Source organism: Canis lupus, chromosome 9, assembly GCF_011100685.1.
Source record: "Canis lupus familiaris isolate Mischka breed German Shepherd chromosome 9, alternate assembly UU_Cfam_GSD_1.0, whole genome shotgun sequence".
Lineage (NCBI taxonomy): Eukaryota > Metazoa > Chordata > Mammalia > Carnivora > Canidae > Canis > Canis lupus.
In genome coordinates, this window is record NC_049230.1 from 44,053,025 (window position 1) to 44,072,410 (window position 19,386).

At 37.0% G+C, this 19,386-nt stretch overlaps 1 protein-coding gene across 32 annotated transcripts in view; it reads left to right on the forward strand.

Moving 5' to 3' along the window:
- EFCAB5 (EF-hand calcium binding domain 5) overlaps positions 1-19,386 on the forward strand; it is a 181,311-nt gene that overhangs the window by 116,626 nt on the left and 45,299 nt on the right. For all 32 annotated transcript variants that reach the window (XR_005364730.1, XR_005364727.1, XR_005364726.1 and 29 more), the window contains 6 exons: positions 6,148-6,247; positions 8,655-9,518; positions 12,657-12,731; positions 12,831-12,923; positions 16,871-17,085; positions 18,465-18,621. Coding sequence is in view for 23 of the 32 variants with exons in the window: in XM_038548378.1 (XP_038404306.1) it covers positions 6,148-6,247; positions 8,655-9,518; positions 12,657-12,731; positions 12,831-12,923; positions 16,871-17,085; positions 18,465-18,621 (1,504 nt within the window). In the remaining 9 variants the exon portion in view is untranslated. The remainder of the gene's footprint in view (positions 1-6,147; positions 6,248-8,654; positions 9,519-12,656; positions 12,732-12,830; positions 12,924-16,870; positions 17,086-18,464; positions 18,622-19,386) is intronic.

Sequence of the window (19,386 nt, forward strand, 5' to 3'; positions counted from 1 at the left end):
TAAATTACAGACAAATGAAACATGAATAACATTCACAGATATAATGTTGAACAAAAAAATGTACAAAAGGGCATATACTATATAATTTCATCTACATTAAATTTTAAAATAGGAAAACTATTGTTACCTTTGGAGAAATTATTGTCTAAGAGAAACCATGAGGGACCCTTTGGGAAATGATGAAAATGTTCTATCTCTTTACCTGAGTGGTATTTATACAGAGTATAGACAGGGAAACATTCATTGAGCTAAACACTTGGGATATGCACACCCTATTAGTTTCTTTTTTAAGTATGCTCCCACCCAACATGGAGCCCAACTCAGGCTTGAACTCATGACCCTAAGATCAAGACCACCTTTTACATATTTATTATCCCTCAATGAAAAAGTTTTTAAAATTAGCACTGTGGTTGTTTAGAATGCACTGCCCTTATAGGAAGGGCTGTAAGAGAACAAATGGCTGCTGCATTAAACCACAATTACAAAGTGTTGACTACAAGGACTGTCAGTGGATGGGCTTCCTTTCACTGCATTTGAGAAGTTGTAGAAAGTAAAACCAAGCTCAGGGCTTTAAATTCTCAGCACAAATTGCAGTCAGAAAACCAGAAAATTTTCATGATGACTTTGAAGGAATATCTATTTCTTGTAGATTCAGGGCAGATGTGGATGAAAAATCAGCCCCAAATTTAATGTGACAAGATTAAAATGTAAATTGAATTCATACAGTTGCCAAGTCTCTTATGTGAAAGTTAGCATGCTCCTTGGAAAATAGAGGAACCCCAAGACTTGGAATGTTTACATTTGGATGGAAACTAAGACTTGAGCTACAAATCTCTCTAAGCCTCCCTTGGCAGCAGAAGCAATCTCTTCTCTTCTATTTGAGAATATTAGCCTTTATTTCCTTAGAGTCCCTATAATAACTTCACTTAAGGTAATTAGCTTGCAGGGGTGTGTCTATTTTCCTTAAGGTCCCCCTATTTAGCATTCATTGCCTTTAGACCCAAAATTGGAGTCAGATCTCATGTCCCATCAGGACTAGTCAAATCTGTACTGAGAGTGATTGTTGGTACTCCAAGAAAATAGCAAGTTTTTGCTCATTCATCACAGCAAAAATCTGGAGGATATGTGTGGGGATTGATTATAAAACCTTTAGGCTAAGAAGGATTGGATCAAACTTGTCAATATTGTTATACTTAGAAGATTTAATTAGCAGTAATATTCTGAGTATCTGAGAATGGTTTTAACAGTTCCCTTGACAGGTTAACTGAAACCTTGACCCAAATATGGCCTACATTCAATGAGATTGCAATGCTAGAATCTTCTTGGCATACTATAGAGGAAGAAATCCAAAGGCTTATAAGATTGTTAAAGTTGATTCTCTTATGTATCCTGCTATTATGCACCTTTACCATATCCTCCCAGAGGGCCCAGATGACACTTTCTTAAGAAATACATTAATGAGGGGAGTATTAGCATCTCTAAAAAGCTCTTTGGCAACTGTCTTCTGTAGACTGAAAATGATGGTAGTAAATATTGCCATTGAAATTATGGGAAACCAGAGTAATAGAAGACATGGTATTTAACTGCCAGATACAAGGTCTACTGGTGAAAGTCAGTACTTATAGATAACACAGATAAACGGTATTTTGACCCAATGCCTAAGGTCAAAGTTCATATTATAATGGGCTCATTTTGCTTAGGGCTCACACTACATTATTTACCTACTTACTGATTGTATAATTGGAAATACAACAACGAACAGCAAGAATTAAAGTGGTTATCTGAAAATTTTGACCCACATGGCTTTTCTCTGATGATCATGGTTTCCCCAGAAATTAAATAGATAGGATGTCTACTAAATTATTTTTAGAGTTAGTTATAGAAAAGCTCTAACTATGGGGCCAGAAATGTGAATTGAGACACCTCAATGGAAAATCTTGGCTTCTTATCTAGTTTCTAGACTTAAGCCAATTTACACATACAGAATTCTTTGATTCAGAAAAGGAAGCCGGCTCTCTTGAGGAAGAATCCTATAAGACCACCTCAAGCATGTACAGTAGATCTTACTCCAGGAGTTCCTCAAAAGATCTGTAGCCATTTACTAGGGTGAAGTTCATTGGAAAAAGGGCAATATCCAAGATTTTCTGAGATTACCAGACACTGACTTCAAGTTAATATTAATCCCTAGGATCTCAAAATGCCCCAGTGGGCCATTGGTTAAAATTAGAGTTTATCAATAAAATTGTTTAGAAAATAAAAAAAAATTTTTTAATAAAATTAGAGTTTATGGATGTCAGGTAATAAATGCTATTTTGGCCCCCCAATTAACCTGTGTATTTAGCTATGTTTATTTCTGTTCCTGAATGTATAATTGGAATACTCATACTCAGCAACTAGCAGCATCCTCACAAATTGGGGGCTGAAGGCTATCATGGTAGGAAGGAACAAATAGAAACTCGTGAACTTTCTCTGCCAGAATGGTAAAAATCAATCAGTCAATCAATCAAAAGGAAAAACAAAACAATTCTACAGAAATTAGATATAAAAATATATGAATGATGTGAAGGATTCAGAAGAAGTAACCCTATTACATTCTTGTCTAATTCTTCTGTTTTGCTTATACAGAAGATATTTTTTTAAAAAGATTTTATTATTATTTGGACAGAGAGAGAGAGCACAAGTTGAGGGAGCAGCAGCAGAGAGAGAGGATGAGGGAGTGGCAGGCCCCTGGTGGAGCAGGGAGCCTGATGCAGAGCTGATCCCAGGATCCCCAGGACACCGGGATCATGACCTGAACAGAAGGCAGATGCTCAACCAACCCGACCACCAGACACCACTGCAGAAGATAAATCTTAAAGAATGTTTGTAGGTTATTGTGACTCCATTTGTAGTTGTTATTCACCATGTGGAATCTTTATTAAATCAAATTGACATAGCCTCCTCATTTACAACTATTGGTTTGTCAAATACTATTTTCTTCAGAGCAATTTACAAGACAAACAGAAATTTGACTTCACCTGTCAAAACTGTACTTTTACTGCCCTACCATAGCACTAAGGCAGGCTTCTTTCTCTCTATTATAATCTAGTATGCAGACATTTCACAGAAATGTCAGATCTACTACCTCAACTATTTCCATCATGGTGATTGGACCAGCTGAGCATAAAGTAGCATTAGATGCCTCAGTACAGCCCATATGTGTCAGAGGGTCAAAGATAAAAACCACATAAAATCAGGGTTTACTACCTTAATAAAAGTTTTAGCGGTTCAATAGTCTGAAGCATGATAGAATATCTCAAATATGAGGCAAATGTGCCACCTGCCACAAAGAAAGAGTCACAATGTTTATTGGACCTTTTTACAGCTTAGGAACAACTTATACTTTCATGTGCTGCTCTTATACACTAATTGAGCTGTCAGCTGCTAGAGTAAGTCCCAGAGCTTTGTAGAAAGAAAAGGCTTTGTGAGATTTGTGGGGCTGCAGCACAAAAAACCTTCTTTACCTTATACCTTATCACCTAGACGATCCTACGGTATTTGAAGTGTATGGGGCAAATTGGAATGTTATAGCAAGTTGCATTAGAAGAATTACAGAGTAGATTCCTTGAGTTTGGGAGAAAATCATGCCCTCTACTAATGTTAACTATTCTCCCTTGGGAAACAGCTCCTGTGTATGATTTTAATTTATTTTTTTTTAAGATTTTATTTATTTATTCATGATAGACATAGAGAGAGAGAGGCAGAGACATAGGCAGAGGGAGAAGCAGGCTCCATGCACCAGGAGCCCGATGTGGGATTCGATCCCGGGTCTCCAGGATCGCGCCCTGGGCCAAAGGCAGGCACCAAACCGCTGCGCCACCCAGGGATCCCCTCCTGTGTATGATTATACTGTGATAAAACCATTCACTTATTACCTGTGTAATTTTCTGTATGTATGTTGTATTTTTTTTAAAAGATTTACTTTTTAAAAACTCTACGGAGGTGAAGGTCCAAAAGTAATTACAAAAAGAACAAATTGGGGAGGATTTCTCTGGTTTTTAAAAATAAAGCTATATTAAGAGAATATTGGGCCTGGAATCAGATTTATGGGTATGTGAGACTTTAGTGTATACCATAGGTAGCATAGGTGAGAAGGGCACCTAGGTGGTTCAGTGGTTGAGCCTTTGGCTCAGGTCATGATCCTGGGGTCCTGGCCCACATTAGGCTCCCCACAGGGAGCCTTCATTTCCCTATGCCTCATCTCTGCCTCTGTGTGTCTCTCATGAATAAATAAATAAAATCTTAAAACAAAACAAATAAATCAGTGAGAAGAGACTAATCAATAAATGCTAAGTTGGGATAATTGGGAAAAAATTAAAATTAGACTTGAGCCTCAATAATGAGCAAAAATAAGTCCTGTGTTATCGAAAACGTGGATGTGGAAAACAAAACTGTAAAAGTCTTAGAAGCACCCATAGAAGACAGAGCATGTCTTTTGACCTTGGTATAGGTAATATTTCTTAATGAATACCTGTGATAAGCACAAACCATGTAAGAAATATTCAACACATTTGGCTACCTCAAAATTAAAAACATTAATATGCCTAAACTTACCAAAAGTTAAATTTAAAAATAAGTGATTAAACTGGGAAAGGATATTTGCTATATAGATAACAGAATAATCATTATCACAAATTTATGAATTATTAAGAAATAGACAACTATTCCCAACTGAAGAAAGGACATAAAAAAGCCTTCCATAGGTGAGGAAACCCAAATACAGATAAACATATGAAAATATATTTAATTTCACTAATAGTTAAGGAAATGCAAATTAAAATAACTAGATACCATTTTTTATCCATCAGATTGGAAAAGAATTATGAATTCAAACAATATCAAGTATTGTCATGATATGGAGAAATAATATTCTCATTCAGCAATGGTGAGAAGTAAATTGGTATAGGTATTTTGTGGAGCAACTTGACAATATCCACTATAGCTGAAAATGTTGATAGTGTACAATCTATTAATTAACACTTTTAATTACTTACCCTAGGGAAATGTTTATACATGTATGCAAGGAGATGTGTATAAGGATATCCACTGCAGCATTATTTTGGTATCTAAACACTGGAAATAATCTAAATGCCCATCAATAAATGAATTTTAAAAAAATACAGTGTTTTGGGGACACTTGGGTGGTTCAGTTGGGTTAGTGGCCAACTCTTGATTTCCAGTCAGGTTATGTTCTCAGAGTCCTGGGACCACACTCCGCATTGGGCAGTGAGTCTGGCTTGAGGATTCTCTCTCTCTCCCTCTGTCCCTCCTCTCTCTCTCTCTCTCTCTCAAATAAATAAATAAATCTAAATATTTTTTAATTACAGTGTTTTCATATTATAGCATACCATACAGCAGCTAAAAGGAATAAAATCTATTTCTTTACATACATGAATTGACCTCAATGTTTGGTAAATAAAAGCAATTTTAAAAAGCACACATGTGGGCAGCCCCGGTGGCGCAGCGGTTTAGCGCCGCCTGCAGCCTAGGGTGTGATCTGGAGACCCTGGATCAAGTCCCACGTCAGGCTCTCTGCATGGAGCCTGCTTCTCCCTCTGCCTGTGTCTCTGCCTCTCTCTCTCTCTGCATCTCTATGAATACATAAGTAAAATCTTTAAAAATAAATAAAAAAGTAAAAAGTACACATGTGCTATGATATCAATTATATGTTTTTAAAGTACATAAACAAAATATTAATAATCATTTCTGGGTGCTGGGAATACAAACATTAGTTTTATAATTTTCTCTATTTTTCTGTGGTTAAAATATTTCTCAAAAATTATGCAAAAAACAACTAGAGAGCCGTTGTTTCAAATGTCATACTCAGATCACATTAAATAAGAACTGAGTATTACACATTGGATTTAGCTATTAAATCAGTAACTACTGTAAAGCATCTATTAAGTGCAAGGTATTTTGACATGTCACAAGATAGAGAAGTAGAGTATAAGCCTAAAGACAAGATACACTTTCCTGATTTTGACTCTGCAACTTTTATTTACATAATTATGGTAGTAGTAGTGATGATAAAAGCTTCAAGAAACTGTATTTCATTTACATAAAAATCTCAAATCTCCTGTATCAACTAATTGCAAACTTTCTGCTTAGGTAGGATTTTTGGATCGGCAGAGGACATTGGCTTTGTTGGAAACATTCTATGACCAAAGTTCAAAAATGCTTAGAAGTTTGCTACGAAACCCAAGACAATGTAAGTGCTGTTCAAAGGGAGTATGCTTGGGGATCCCCGGGTGGCTCAGAGGTTTAGCGCCTGCCTTCCACCCAGCATGTAATCCTGCAGTCCTGGGATAGAGTCCCACCTCAGGCTACCTGCATGGAGCCTGCTTCTCCATCTGCCTATGTCTCTGCCTCTCTCTCTCTTTCTGTCTCTGTGTCTCTCATGGATAAATAAATAAAATTAAAAAAAAAAAACACAAAGGGAGTATGCTCAAGCTGGAATGACATAGTACATTCATATACTAAAAGTATTCCCACGGAATCCTTTCACATGACATCTCCCTAATTAGATCATAGTAGCTAATCTAGCTGTTCATTCACCACAATTAGATGTATTTTTCACTATAGTGCAATACTAAAAGTTGTCAAGTTAGAACTCAATTTTAGGTTCATTTGAATTAAGAGGTGCTTGAGTGAAATCTGAATGTTTTGGAAATTAAGTTGGTAATGGTAATTCCAGTTTTAATGTTCAACTTAGAATTCTAAAATTTCTAAAAAGAATAATTCCTTTTCCCAAGTATTTTTACTTGTATGCCTTTACTGAAATTATACAGTAAAAATCTTTCTTTTATTGCTTCCAAAACAAGTAGGATTATGGGTTTTGTTTTTATATTTATTTTTTTGAAGGGGGAGAAAGTAGGGGGGGTGGGGAGAGAGAGAGGGAGAAAGAGGGAGAATCTCTTTTTTAAAAAATCTTTTATTTATTTATTCATAAGAGACACAGAGAGAGAGGCAGAGACAGTCAGAGGGAGAAGCAGTCTCCCTGCAGGGCACCTGATGCAGGACTGGATCCCAGGACTCTGGGATCATGACCTGAGCCAAAGGCAGATGTTTAACAATTGAGCCACCCAGGTGAGAGAGAGAATCTTAAGCAGGCTCCATGCCTAGCATAGAGTGTGATGTGGAGCTTGATCTCACAACCCTGAGATCATGACCTGAGCCAAAATCAAGGGCCAGATATTGAACCAACTGAGCGACCCAGGTGCCCCCCCCCTTTTTTTTAAAGATTTTATTTATTTATTCATGAGAAACACAGAGACAGAGAGAGGCAGAAACACAGGCAGAGGGAGAAGCAGGCTCCATGCAGGGAGCCTGACGTGGGACTCGATCCTGGGTCTCCAGGATCACACCCTAGGCCGAAGGCGGTGCTAAACCACTAAGCCACCCAGGCTGCCCAGCCATTTTTTATTTTTTAAAAAGAAAGTCTTTGAGTGACACCTGGGTTGCTCAGTGGCTGGGCGTCTGCCTTTTTGGCTCAGGTTGTGATCCCAAGGTCCTGGGACTGGGTCCCACATCAGGCTCCCAGTAGGGAGCCTGCCTCTCCCTCTGCCTATGTCTCTGCCTCTCTCTGCGTGTCTTTCATGAATAAATAAATAAAATCTTTAAAAAACAGTCTTTGAAGGATGGGTTTTCTGAAGAATGTCAATATTTTAGATCTGTGTGAAAATAGATACTTAAAAATCTATGAGTGATACAGATTATTCCTGAAAATTGTGGGAATCACACTTTTAGAGCTTAACAACTAAGTGTTTGGGGAGGGAAGGGGATGGTCTTGTTTCATGAGTCCCACTACAGAGAGTAGTCCTGGACACCAGGGTCGTTTTGTTATTGTTGTTATTTTTTAAGTGGGATTCTGGTAAATGCTGTGCAATCTTCCCCTAGAATTCTGAATTAGGTGTTCACATAAATTGTGGAGGAAAAGAATTGAGGCATAAAGAAGAAAGAAAGGGAGAGATTAAGGAAGGGAGAGAAAAGGAATATTAGAAAAACATAACCCAGGGAATGATAGAGACTTGCTTTTATTTTGATATTGTAGATATTGAAAAGGTATTTGAGGTGGAAGACGTGTGTCCTCTTCCTCATCCCTATGCTATACTTTTTGTTGGAGGACCAAAAGTAGAAGATAAGTTTTATTGTCTTGGCAGCCTAAGCAACTCTCCAAGCAGAAAAGGAAGAATCAGAGCGCCTGGGTGGCTCAGTGGTTGAGCATCTGCCTTTGGCCTAGGTTGTGATCCCGGATCCTGGGATAGAATCCTATATCAGGCTGCCTGCAGGGAACCTGCTTCTCTACCTCTCTCTGTGTGTTTCTCATGAATAAATAAATAAAATCTTTTTTTAAAAAAAGGAAGAATTATGCTCAATTCCATACCATACCTTTTAGGAAGGGATGATTTCTAACTTACAATAGTAAGTATCTTTTATGTTCCTTTGAATATCTTTTTGCTTTTATTGTGTTGTAGGGAAAGGTAAGTTTTATTTATTTAAAGCAATAGGCCTATGCTACAATTACCGTGATCAATGCTGTTTTACATTAGTTTACTAGCTCTGATTCTGTATTATAATATCAATTATTTAGGGAAATATTTTGTTTTCTGCATTAGGGCCATTCATTGAATTTGAAGAGATAGATTTGCCTGAGTTCTGGGGAGACATGGATAATCAGAAACATATTTATGAAGACTTTGACAAAGTGCTCTTAGAGATGAATGCACAACTTTCTGAAAAATATGCTAGCAAAACCCAAAGCAAATTGTTAGAAACTCCAGAAGATCAACATTATCATGATGAACATAGTGAATCAACACTACCAGAACAGCAGAGAGGGACAACTGCAGAACAAGAACGAAACAGAATTTTAAGCAAGGAACAAGAACAAGGCAGAGAGTTAACTGGAGAAAAAGAACTAGACAAAGACTCAGTAACAGAACAAGAAACCCACACAGGGTCAACTCCAGAACAGGGATCAAGTAGAGAGTTAATAATAGAACAAAGACTACATAGTGACTCAGTAATAGAACAAGAGCCACCACAAAGCATGTCTTCTTCAGAACAAGGAGTCAACATGGGAACAACTGCAGAACAAGGACTCTACAGAGAATCAATAGCAGCACAAGGACAACACAAACGGTCAGACACAGAACAAGGACCACACAGAGGGTCAACCTCAGAACAAGGATCACGCAGACAGTCAGTAATAGAACAAGAACCACTCAAAGGGTCAACTGCAGAACAAGAGCCATCCAGAGAGATATTCCCAGAAAGACAACAGGATTCAACCTTACAATCAGGAAGAGATAGTATTTTCAGAGAAAGTAAAATATTTAGGAATGCTACTTCCTTTGAGTACACTGAAATCTCCCCACAGAAAGAGAGGACTCAGGAACAAACCTATGAAAAAGAACTATTTGTGAGTTCTGAGCTGCAAGAAGAAGTCTCAACATCACGAAGAAAAGATCATCTTTCAGGTAACACAGTTCAATCTATGACATTGCCTCCATGCTTTGTGGAGTGATTGTAAAAGTCTTTTCAGAAAGTATGCATTCCAGTTGGGATCTTTTCTGGCATATCAGATCATTCAAACCTTAGATATTTTGCTGTTCAACATGTGTCTAGGCCTTGAACAATTAAATGCAAACCAGAATGTTTCTATTGTCAATTTACCTAGAATTCCTTTTGTACAGGAAGCCCGTTCATAAGGAAGAAATCTGGTAATGTTACATATAGAAAATTTCACTGAATTCCTGAAAAGGCAGTAGAAGCCCCTTTGTTTGTTTGTTTGTTTGTTTGTTTTAAGATTTTATTTATTAGAGAGATAGGAAGAGACAGAGAGAGAAAGGGAAGAGGAACAGAAGGACAGGGACAAGCAGATTGTGTTGAGCACGGAGCCTGACACTGGTCCAATACCAGGACTGTGAGATCATGACCTGAGCCAAAATCAAAAGTTGGTTGCTTAGCCAACTGAGCCACCCAGGTGCCTTGGAAGCTCCGCGTGGTTTCTTTCTTTCTTTCTTCCTTCCTTTCTCCCTTCCTTCCTTCCTTCCTTCCTTCCTTCCTTCCTTCCTTCCTTTCTCTCTTCCTCTTTCTTTTTTTCTTTTTAAATTTTATTTAAATTCAATTAATCAACATATAATGTATTATTGGTTTCAGAGGTAGAGGCCAGTGATTCATCAGTCTTGTATAACACCCAGTGCTCATTATATCACATGCCCTATTCATGTCCATCATCCAGTTACCCCATCCCCTCATCACCCTCCCCTCCAGTGACCCTCAGTTTGTTTCCTATGATTAAGTCTCTTAGGGTTTGTCTCCCTCTCTGATTTTGTCTTGTTTTATTTTTTCCTCTTTTCTCCTATGATCCTCTGTTTTGTTTCTTAAATTCCACATATGCATAAGATCATATGATAATTGGCTTTCTCTTATTGACTTATTTCACTTAGCATAATATCCTCTAGTTCCATCCATGTCATTGCAAATGGAGATTTCATTTTTCTGATGGCTGTGTAACATAGTCTGTTGTGTGTGTATATACATATATATATATATACCACATCTCCCAGAAACCCTTTCGTTTTAACTATAAAATGGATCTTCCACTTTTTAAATAAGATATATATTCTAGGGCAGCCCGGGTGGCTCAGTGGTTTAGCGCCGCCTTTGGTCCAGGGCATGATTCCGGACACCCGGGATCGAGTCCCATGTCGGGCTCCCAGTGTGGCGCCTGCTTCTCCCTCTGCCTGTGTCTCTGCCTCTCTCTCTCTCTCTGTGTCTCTATGAATAAATAAATAAAATATTTTTAAAAAGATATATATTCTAGAAGAGTTTCTGAAAGTTATATTTAAGACAAAACAAAACAAAAACAAAAACAAAAACAAAAACAAAAAACAGGGACGCCTGGATGGCTCCGTGGTTGAGTGTTTGCCTTTGGCTCAGGTTCCTGATCCTAGGGTCCTGAGATTGAGCTTCCTATCAAGATCCTTGCAGGGAGCCTGCTTCTCCCTCCTCCTGTCTTGGCTGTCTCTGCCTCTGTCTCTTTTTCTCATGAATACATAAGTAAAATATATATATATATATATATATATATATATATTATTTATCTACGATAGTCACACACATACACACACACACACAGAGGCAGAGACACAGGCAGAGGGAGAAGCGGACTTCATGCACCGGGAACCCAACATGGGACTCGATCCCGAGTCTCCAGGATCGCGCCCTGGGCCAAAGGCAGGCGCCAAACCACTGCGCCACCCAGAGATCCCCCTAAATAAAATATTTTTAAAATTTTTCTTTAATTTTTTTTTTATGATAGTCACAGAGAGAGAGGCAGAGACACAGGCAGAGGGAGAAGCAGGCTCCATGCACCGGGAGCCCAATGTGGGATTCGATCCCAGGTCTCCAGGATCGCACCCTGGGCCAAAGGCAGGCACCAAACCGCTGCGCCACCCAGGGATCCCTAAATAAAATATTTTTTAAAAGAAACCCTGCACTTCAAGTATTTGTTCTGCAGAATACTTTTACTCTGAATTACCTATGCCAATATATGCCTTTTTGCTGAAAATTTTTAACTTCTTAGAGAGCCAGTCTCAATACCACTTAAGACCTCAGTTAGGCATAAAATTTTTAAAGTTCTGTTCTTTAATTTTAGAGTCCCACAGTCCCAAAGAAAATCCTTATTCAAAACTCCTAGGACATGAGTAACTTGTGTTCTAGATTCTACATTAACTAATTTGAAATATATCATTTTATCAGCATTGTGTTTATCTCTCCATAAAACAGGGCTATTAATTTTTGGCTCTCCTTATATAGTGGGGATGCAACTAGAAAAATTGTGAATATAGCAACTTCACAATAGTAAATTAATAGTAAATTCACAACTATTTACTAATAAATAGATGTTATTTATTAGTAAGGACTTAATTTCATTGACTGTAACAGTGATCCAAAATGACAGTGTCTAAAAAAAAGAACAAAAACAAAACAAAAACAAAACAAAACAAAAAAACAAAATAACAGTGTCTAAAAAATAATAATAAAACAAAATAGCAATGTCCAAACAATATAGGAGTTTCTTTCCTTCTAATACAAATGTCAAAACTTATATGACAGCTCAGTCTCATGAAATCAGCAGTGGCTTAAGTCCTATCTTGTGTCTCCTCTTACTACATAGTCCTGGATAGCTCACTACCATGTCCATATTCTGACCAGAAGGTTAAGGAGAACAGGTAGGCATTACATCACTTGCTTACAATTGGTTACAATTTAGGCATTTGTTGACATCTATCTATGACAGAGGCTAGGAAATGTAGCCCTCATATTGAGTGCCCAAATTTGGATACCACAAATAGTTTTTGTCATAGAGCTGCTCTCAACAACTAAAGTTACTAAGTGATATCATTGTGATTGAATGTGATATAACATATATCGGAAATAACCTGATAGAAAGTTTTTGGTGTTCTATTGCAAGTCATTTTTCTCATTCATTAACTTAGGAATATATCATAGAATTTATAATGTCCAATTCATAGGCATTTTCTTTTTTTCCTTGCAAGTTTTTTTTTAAATTCCAGTTTGTAGTAGCCATTTTCTTTTGTACCTTCTAGAAACTACAAAAAAGGAAATTCAGAAAGATCCATCCTGTGAAAAGTCCCAAAAAATAGAAGGAAAGTCATGGTCAGGTAACTCCTCATTTAATCCTCCTTGCATTTATACTCTAGAACAAAGACATTATGAAAGTGAAATTAAATTGTCTATGTAACGAAATGTATATTTTGTAGGTGAACTTCTTACTTGTAACTGGAAGATGAATTATTTCAAATGTGAAGATGAGGAGCAAGCCAACTTACTCTACAGTGATAACAGGTTCACAGGTACATGTTAGCAACCAAACTAGGAAGGATAGATAATAGCTCAAGTGATGAATTTAATTTACTATGGTACCCCATGATAAAGTCTGAACTTAGTCAAGACACAGGGGATCCCTGGGTGGCTCAGCAGTTTAGCGCCTGCCTTCGGCCGGGGGTGTGATCCTGGAGACCTGAGATCGAGTCCCGTGTCGGGCTCCCTGCGTGGAGCCTGCTTCTCTCTCTGCCTATGTCTCTGCCTCTCTCTCTATCTGTGTCTCATGAATAAATAAAATCTTTAAAAAAAAAAGTCAAGACACAATGGCAAGGTGATCCTTGCATTATTTTGTTCCTGAGCTAATGGTTCTAAACATATACAAGATGAATGTTTTTGGTGGTAGTTGTACATGTAGGCATGTGCTATTGGTGAATACTTCTCTGCTTTAAAATATATGTGTTAATATACAATTTGTTTTTACCATTACATGCCTTTACAACTGCTTTGAACCTATGATCTAGGTATACAAAGGGAATCAGATATTGGATATTAGAACTCAATAGAAATAATCCTAGCTATTCCTCTCCCTGGTAGTTCCATAACTCAATATGTGACACAGGTTAGAATCGGTCTTGTTTTTGAAGACTTATAAAGAAAGATCTACTTAACAGAGAGAGAGTAGCTTTTAGATCCCAGATAAACCATGTATTTAACAATGATTGTTCCAACAAGTACTCATATTTTACTACACTGTTATTTTATCATTTTACCTTTCATCAACAAGTAAAATAATTATATTATTTTCTTCCTACCTGCAATTTTTTCTCATTTAAGCCTGAATCAAATAACAAACTTTCTATCCTCAAAATATTTTGGTGAAATACGTGGCATTGGTCAAGGTCCTGTGGCCTGCTAGTTCATATTCTTCTTCTCCTGTTCTTACTTCTTTATTTCAGTTTTGCTTAACCATCTTAAAAAACTGCATGGGTGATTATTTTTAAGTCATATCAAATCTCATATGGAAGGAATGAGGGCACACATGATTGAATTGATGAATAAATTGAACATAAGTCCCTGGGCTGATATTTTATGAAATACACTTTATATTATGAGATTGAGCTTCTAGATAAATATATTAGTCAAGACTTTTTGGGGAAGAGGCTGCAATAGTATTTATAGATTTATATAACTGTCAAGACCAGACGACAGCTGGCTTCAGGCACAAATGAATCCAACAACTCAATAACAGCTCAATAACTGTTTCTGCCTTTCAGCCCTGTTCCTTTCTGTGTAATTTTCAGTTTTAGGTAATCTTCTCCATGCTGTGGCAGAAATGTCCATAAGAGCTGCTGAGCCTATATCCTATATTCAGGAATCAGAATATGTAAAGAGTGATTCTTCCCCAGTAGTACCCCAAAAAGCTCTGCGGTTCATTTTTATTGGCATATACTGGACTACATGGTTGTCATATGGGAATCATTGACCAGACCTGTATCATATGGTCACTCTTGTAGCAAAGGTGGAGGAGGCTCAGTATCACCTGATTCATCTAAATCTAAAAAGAACTTATCAAACTCAATACCCAAAAAACAAATAATCCAGTTAAGAAATGGGCAGAAGACATAAATAGACATTTTTCCAAAGAAGACATGCAGATGGCTAACAAACACATGAAAAAATGCTCAATATCACTCATCATCAGGGAAATACAAATCAAAATTACAATGAGATACCACCTCACACCTGTCAGAATGGCTAAAATTAACAACACAGGAAACAACAGGTGTTGGTGAGAATACAGAGAAAGGAGAACCCTCTTATACTATTGGTGGGAATGCAAACTGGTGCAGCCACTCTGGAAAATACTATGGAGGTTCCTCAAAAAGTCAAAAATAGAACTACCCTACGATCCAGCAATTACACTACTAGGTATTTACCCAAAGAATACAAAAATACAAATTCAAAGGAATACATGCACCTCAATGTTCATAGCAGCATTATCAACAATAGCCAAATTATGGAAAGAGCCCAAAACTTCATCAACTGATGAATGGATAAAGAAGATGTAGTGTAGGAGTGCCAGGGTGGCTCAGTTGGTCAAGCATCCTGGGATGGAGTCCCACAAATGGCTTTGTGCTCAGCAGGGAGTCTGCTTGTCCCTATGCCTCTTCTTTTGCCCCTCCCCCCAGCCATGTTCTCTTTTTCTCTCTCTCAAATAAATAAATAAAATCTTTTTTAAAAAAGAAAAGATGTAACATATCTAGATATAAATATATATAAATGGAGTATAACTTAGCCTAAAAAAGAATGAAATCTTGTTATTAGCAATGAAGTGGATAGAGCTAGGGCAGCCCAGGTGGCTCAGCAGTTTAGCGCTGCCTTCAGCCCAGGGTGTGATCCTGCAGACCGAGGATCAAGTCCCATGTAAGGCTCCCTGCATGGAGCCTGCTTCTCCCTCTGCCTGTGTCTCTGCCTCTCTCTCTCTCTGTGTCTCTCATGAATAAATAAATAAAATCTTAAAAAAAAAAAAGAAGTGGATAGAGCTAGAGTATATTATGCTAAGTGACATTAGAGAGAGACAAATACCATGTGATTTCACTCATATGTGGAATTTAAGAAACAAAGCAAACAAGCAAAGGGGAAAGAATAAGAGAGAGAGAAAGAAACAGATTCTTAATTATAGATAACAAACTGATGGTAAACAGAAGGGAGTTGGTTGGGAGGATGGGTGAAATAGGTGATGGGGATTAAAGTGCATTTGTCATGATGAGCACAGGGTGATGTATGGAAGTCCAGAATCACTAAATTGTACACCTGAAACTAATATCACACTGTACAGTAAGTGGAATTTAAATGAAAACTTAAAACATAAAAAAACCAATTATTCTAAAAGAGTAATACAATAAGATCTCATCAAATAATACTTTTGTCTATTAAAAGATGTCATTAAAGAAATATATAAGTCACAGATGTGGAAAAAGTACTTGAAATATTTGCAAAATTTATATCAAACAAAGGACTGGTATCCAGAAAATATTAGGATCTTCAACAACTCAAAAATTAGAAGATAAATAACGTAATATAAATTAGCAAAACATGCTAATAGATGCTTCACAAATAAAATACATAAGAATGACCATGAACACATGAAAATGTGTGCAATGTCATTAGCCATCATGAAAGAACAGGCTAGCATTAATGAAAAAACCACTACCCCTGACCCGAATGGCTAAAATGGAAAAGATTGACAACACTGACTATTGGCAAGATTGTGGAGAAACTGGAACTCTTCAGTACTGTTGGTGGGAGTGTAAAATGTTACAGTTATTTCAGAAAATATCTGTGTGTTTTTTTTTTTAATGTTTATTTATTTATGATAGTCACAGAGAGAGAGAGAGAGGCAGAGACACAGGCAGAGGGAGAAGCAGGCTCCATGCACCGGAAGCCCGATGTGGGATTCGATCCCGGGTCTCCAGGATCGCGCCCTGGGCCAAAGGCAGGCGCCAAACCCCTGCGCCACCCAGGGATCCCTATCTGTGTGTTTATTGTAAAACCAAACACATATTTATCCATGGCCCAGAAATTCCAATCCCAGGTATTTATCCAATAGAATTAAAAGCATGTTTACAACAACAACAAAAACACATATAAGAATATGTAAACCAGGTATATTTATAATAGCCTAAACTTTCTGGAAATATTTCAGGGGTCTCTCAGTAAGAGAATAAATTTTAAAATTGTGATATATTTATAAATTAAATATTTCTCAGCCATAAAAATGAAATATTTGTACATGTGAAATAAAAATAAAAATATAAGCTGACAATAAGGAAGAGATGCTTTCCTGATGAGGGGAACATAGATTCCTAACAGAAAAAAGGCAGCAGATGTTTATTACAATAAGTACTCATATATTTTCCCTAAGCTTTAAGAAATTGTTCACTTTACTGTTTGTTGTATGTTTCCTGCTTATTAGACCTACACTCAATTATCAGAAATATTCAGTCTTACAAGGAAGTAAAAGGTAGAAGTGCTTTCAATGGAGTTTCCTTCAATCTGCTCCAGTTTGTGCAACTTTTGGAGACATTTGTTGGTGAAGATGTCCCCTTGAGTGTCAGTGAGACTCTCACAACCTTTTTTAAGAGGGGCTATGTTGAAACAAAAGAAGAGAAAATAAGTGGCTTAGAACAGGTGAGCGATTTTATTTATCAATAAAACAAGTAGAGTCACTATTATTAGTAAATCTCTCAACCTCAGTTACTCCTAATGTGGCTTTTTAAAAGACTTATAACCAAGGGACCCCTGGTAGCTCAGTTGGCTGAGCATGTGACTCTTGATCTCCATTCAGGTCTTCATTTTAGGGTCATGATTTCAAGCCCTGCATTGGGCTCCACACAGGACATGGAACCTACTTAATAAAAGAAATAAATTTCATTAGAAAAGATTTATAACCAAATTTATCATTTTGTTTCAATGAGCATAGCCATTAAATATTTTATTTTATTGTCAAATGTTCCGAGATCACACTCCAGAGAGTTCATTCCCCTAATAACATGATTGCTGGTGGCAGGAGATGGTTTATTGTACAGCTTTCTTTTGCTCCTCTGAAGCTTGAAGAGCAGATTCTGAAGAGTAGATATGTGTATGTACAAAAAAAGTGTGTGTGTGTGCACACTATATGCTGTGTGAATGAATTTAAAATGTACATACCTAGGAGTACAATTATTATTTGTATATATATTTTTATTCATGTGAGTCCAGGTAAAACATATTTCCTAAGACCTTAACTAGTTACTTGAGTGATAAATGCATACACATTAGCCCATTTAAACAATTTATGTGCTCTTTTGTGAAATACATAAATTACACTCACCAGGCATATTCACTAACCTCAGCAGCCTTATGAGTCTTCTCAATCTAATCCTAGAATTGATATCTCTTTTGCTTCCTCAATTGCAGTTCCCCCATTTAACCAAATGCTATATATTCACTTTCTTTTAGCAATTAAATCTATGTAAAAAATAATTTAGTTACTATCTATCTAACTTATATAATTAACCTAGTAAAAAATCTAAAAGGTAAATAAAATCAATGTCAAGTTGTGTTAAAATATAAAAAAATAATTCTTGAATGCAGTCATTTTTCATTGTTTGAATACTAACATTCATCCTCTTTCACTGCACAGCATCTCCCACCAAGAAGCCAGGTAGAACGTGCCATGTATTTATCACATTTCTGAACAATCAGTGAGGGAGTAGAAAGAAATGAATCCAAAATTCTTTAGAGGTGTAGTCCTCTTCCTAAGTTAATGTGTTTCAGTCCAATGCAGAGAATGCCTGTTTTTGTTTGGGTTGGGTTTGGTATTTTTGGTCTAGGGGTGAAACAGAGAAATGGTGTTTAGAGGATTAAAATTAAATGATTCATTTTCCCATCAATATGCTATTTCAGCTTTCTTTTATAAAGCTGTTTTTAGAAATAGTGCTGTACTTTTGGAAGGATAAACATAGGATGGCAGCTAGCACAATGAATAGTGTGTCTTCTGTACTTTGTCATCTTGTTTGTATCCCTAGACTAGACAAAATGCTTCCAGAGTCCGACAGGAACTTCTCCTAGAAGCCCTGTTTCAGAAGTGGGACAGTGATGGCTCAGGCTTCTTGGATCTGAAGGAAATTGATGAACTTTTGTACACATACAAGGAGGGAATGGAAAAAGAATCCATGAAGAAAGGTAAAAAGATAAGAATTTTCCTATTAAAGGTGTGGTAACAACTTGGCTTCAAATTTTCCAGTACTATGACATGTATAGTTAAAACTCTGGTTCTGAAACCACAAGACACCACTTCACACCTATTAATATGGTTATAATTTTTTTCAGCTTTATTGAGATATAATTAACATAAAACATCATGCAAGTTTAAGGTGTACTATGTGTTGATTTGATACATTTATATACTGTGAAATGATTACCAAAGTAGCATTTGTTAACACCTCTATAACTTCCCATAATTACTATTTCTTTTTTGTGATGAGAACATTTAAGATCTATTTTCTTAGCAACTTTTAAGTATATAATACAGTACTGTTAACTATTATCACCATGTTGTACATTAGACCCACAGAACTTACTGATCCGGTAATAGAAGTTTATGCCCTTTGGGGCACCTGGGTGGCTCAGTCGGTTAAGCATCTGGCTCTCAGTTTTGGCTCAGGTCATGATCTCAGGGTTGTAGAAATGAACCCCATGTTGGGCTCCACACTCCACATGGCGTTGGCTTCAGACTCTCTCCCTCTTCCTTTGCCCCTCCCCCTGCTTGCGCATGCTCTCTGTCTCTAAAATAGATTTTAAAACCTTTAAAAAAAAAGTTTATACCCTTTGGCCACCAGTCCCCCATTTACGCCACTATAACCCCTAAGAAATACCATTTTACACTCTGAGTTTTGCTTTTTTTAGATCCTACATGATATGTAGATCATGTATATATCATGATATAAT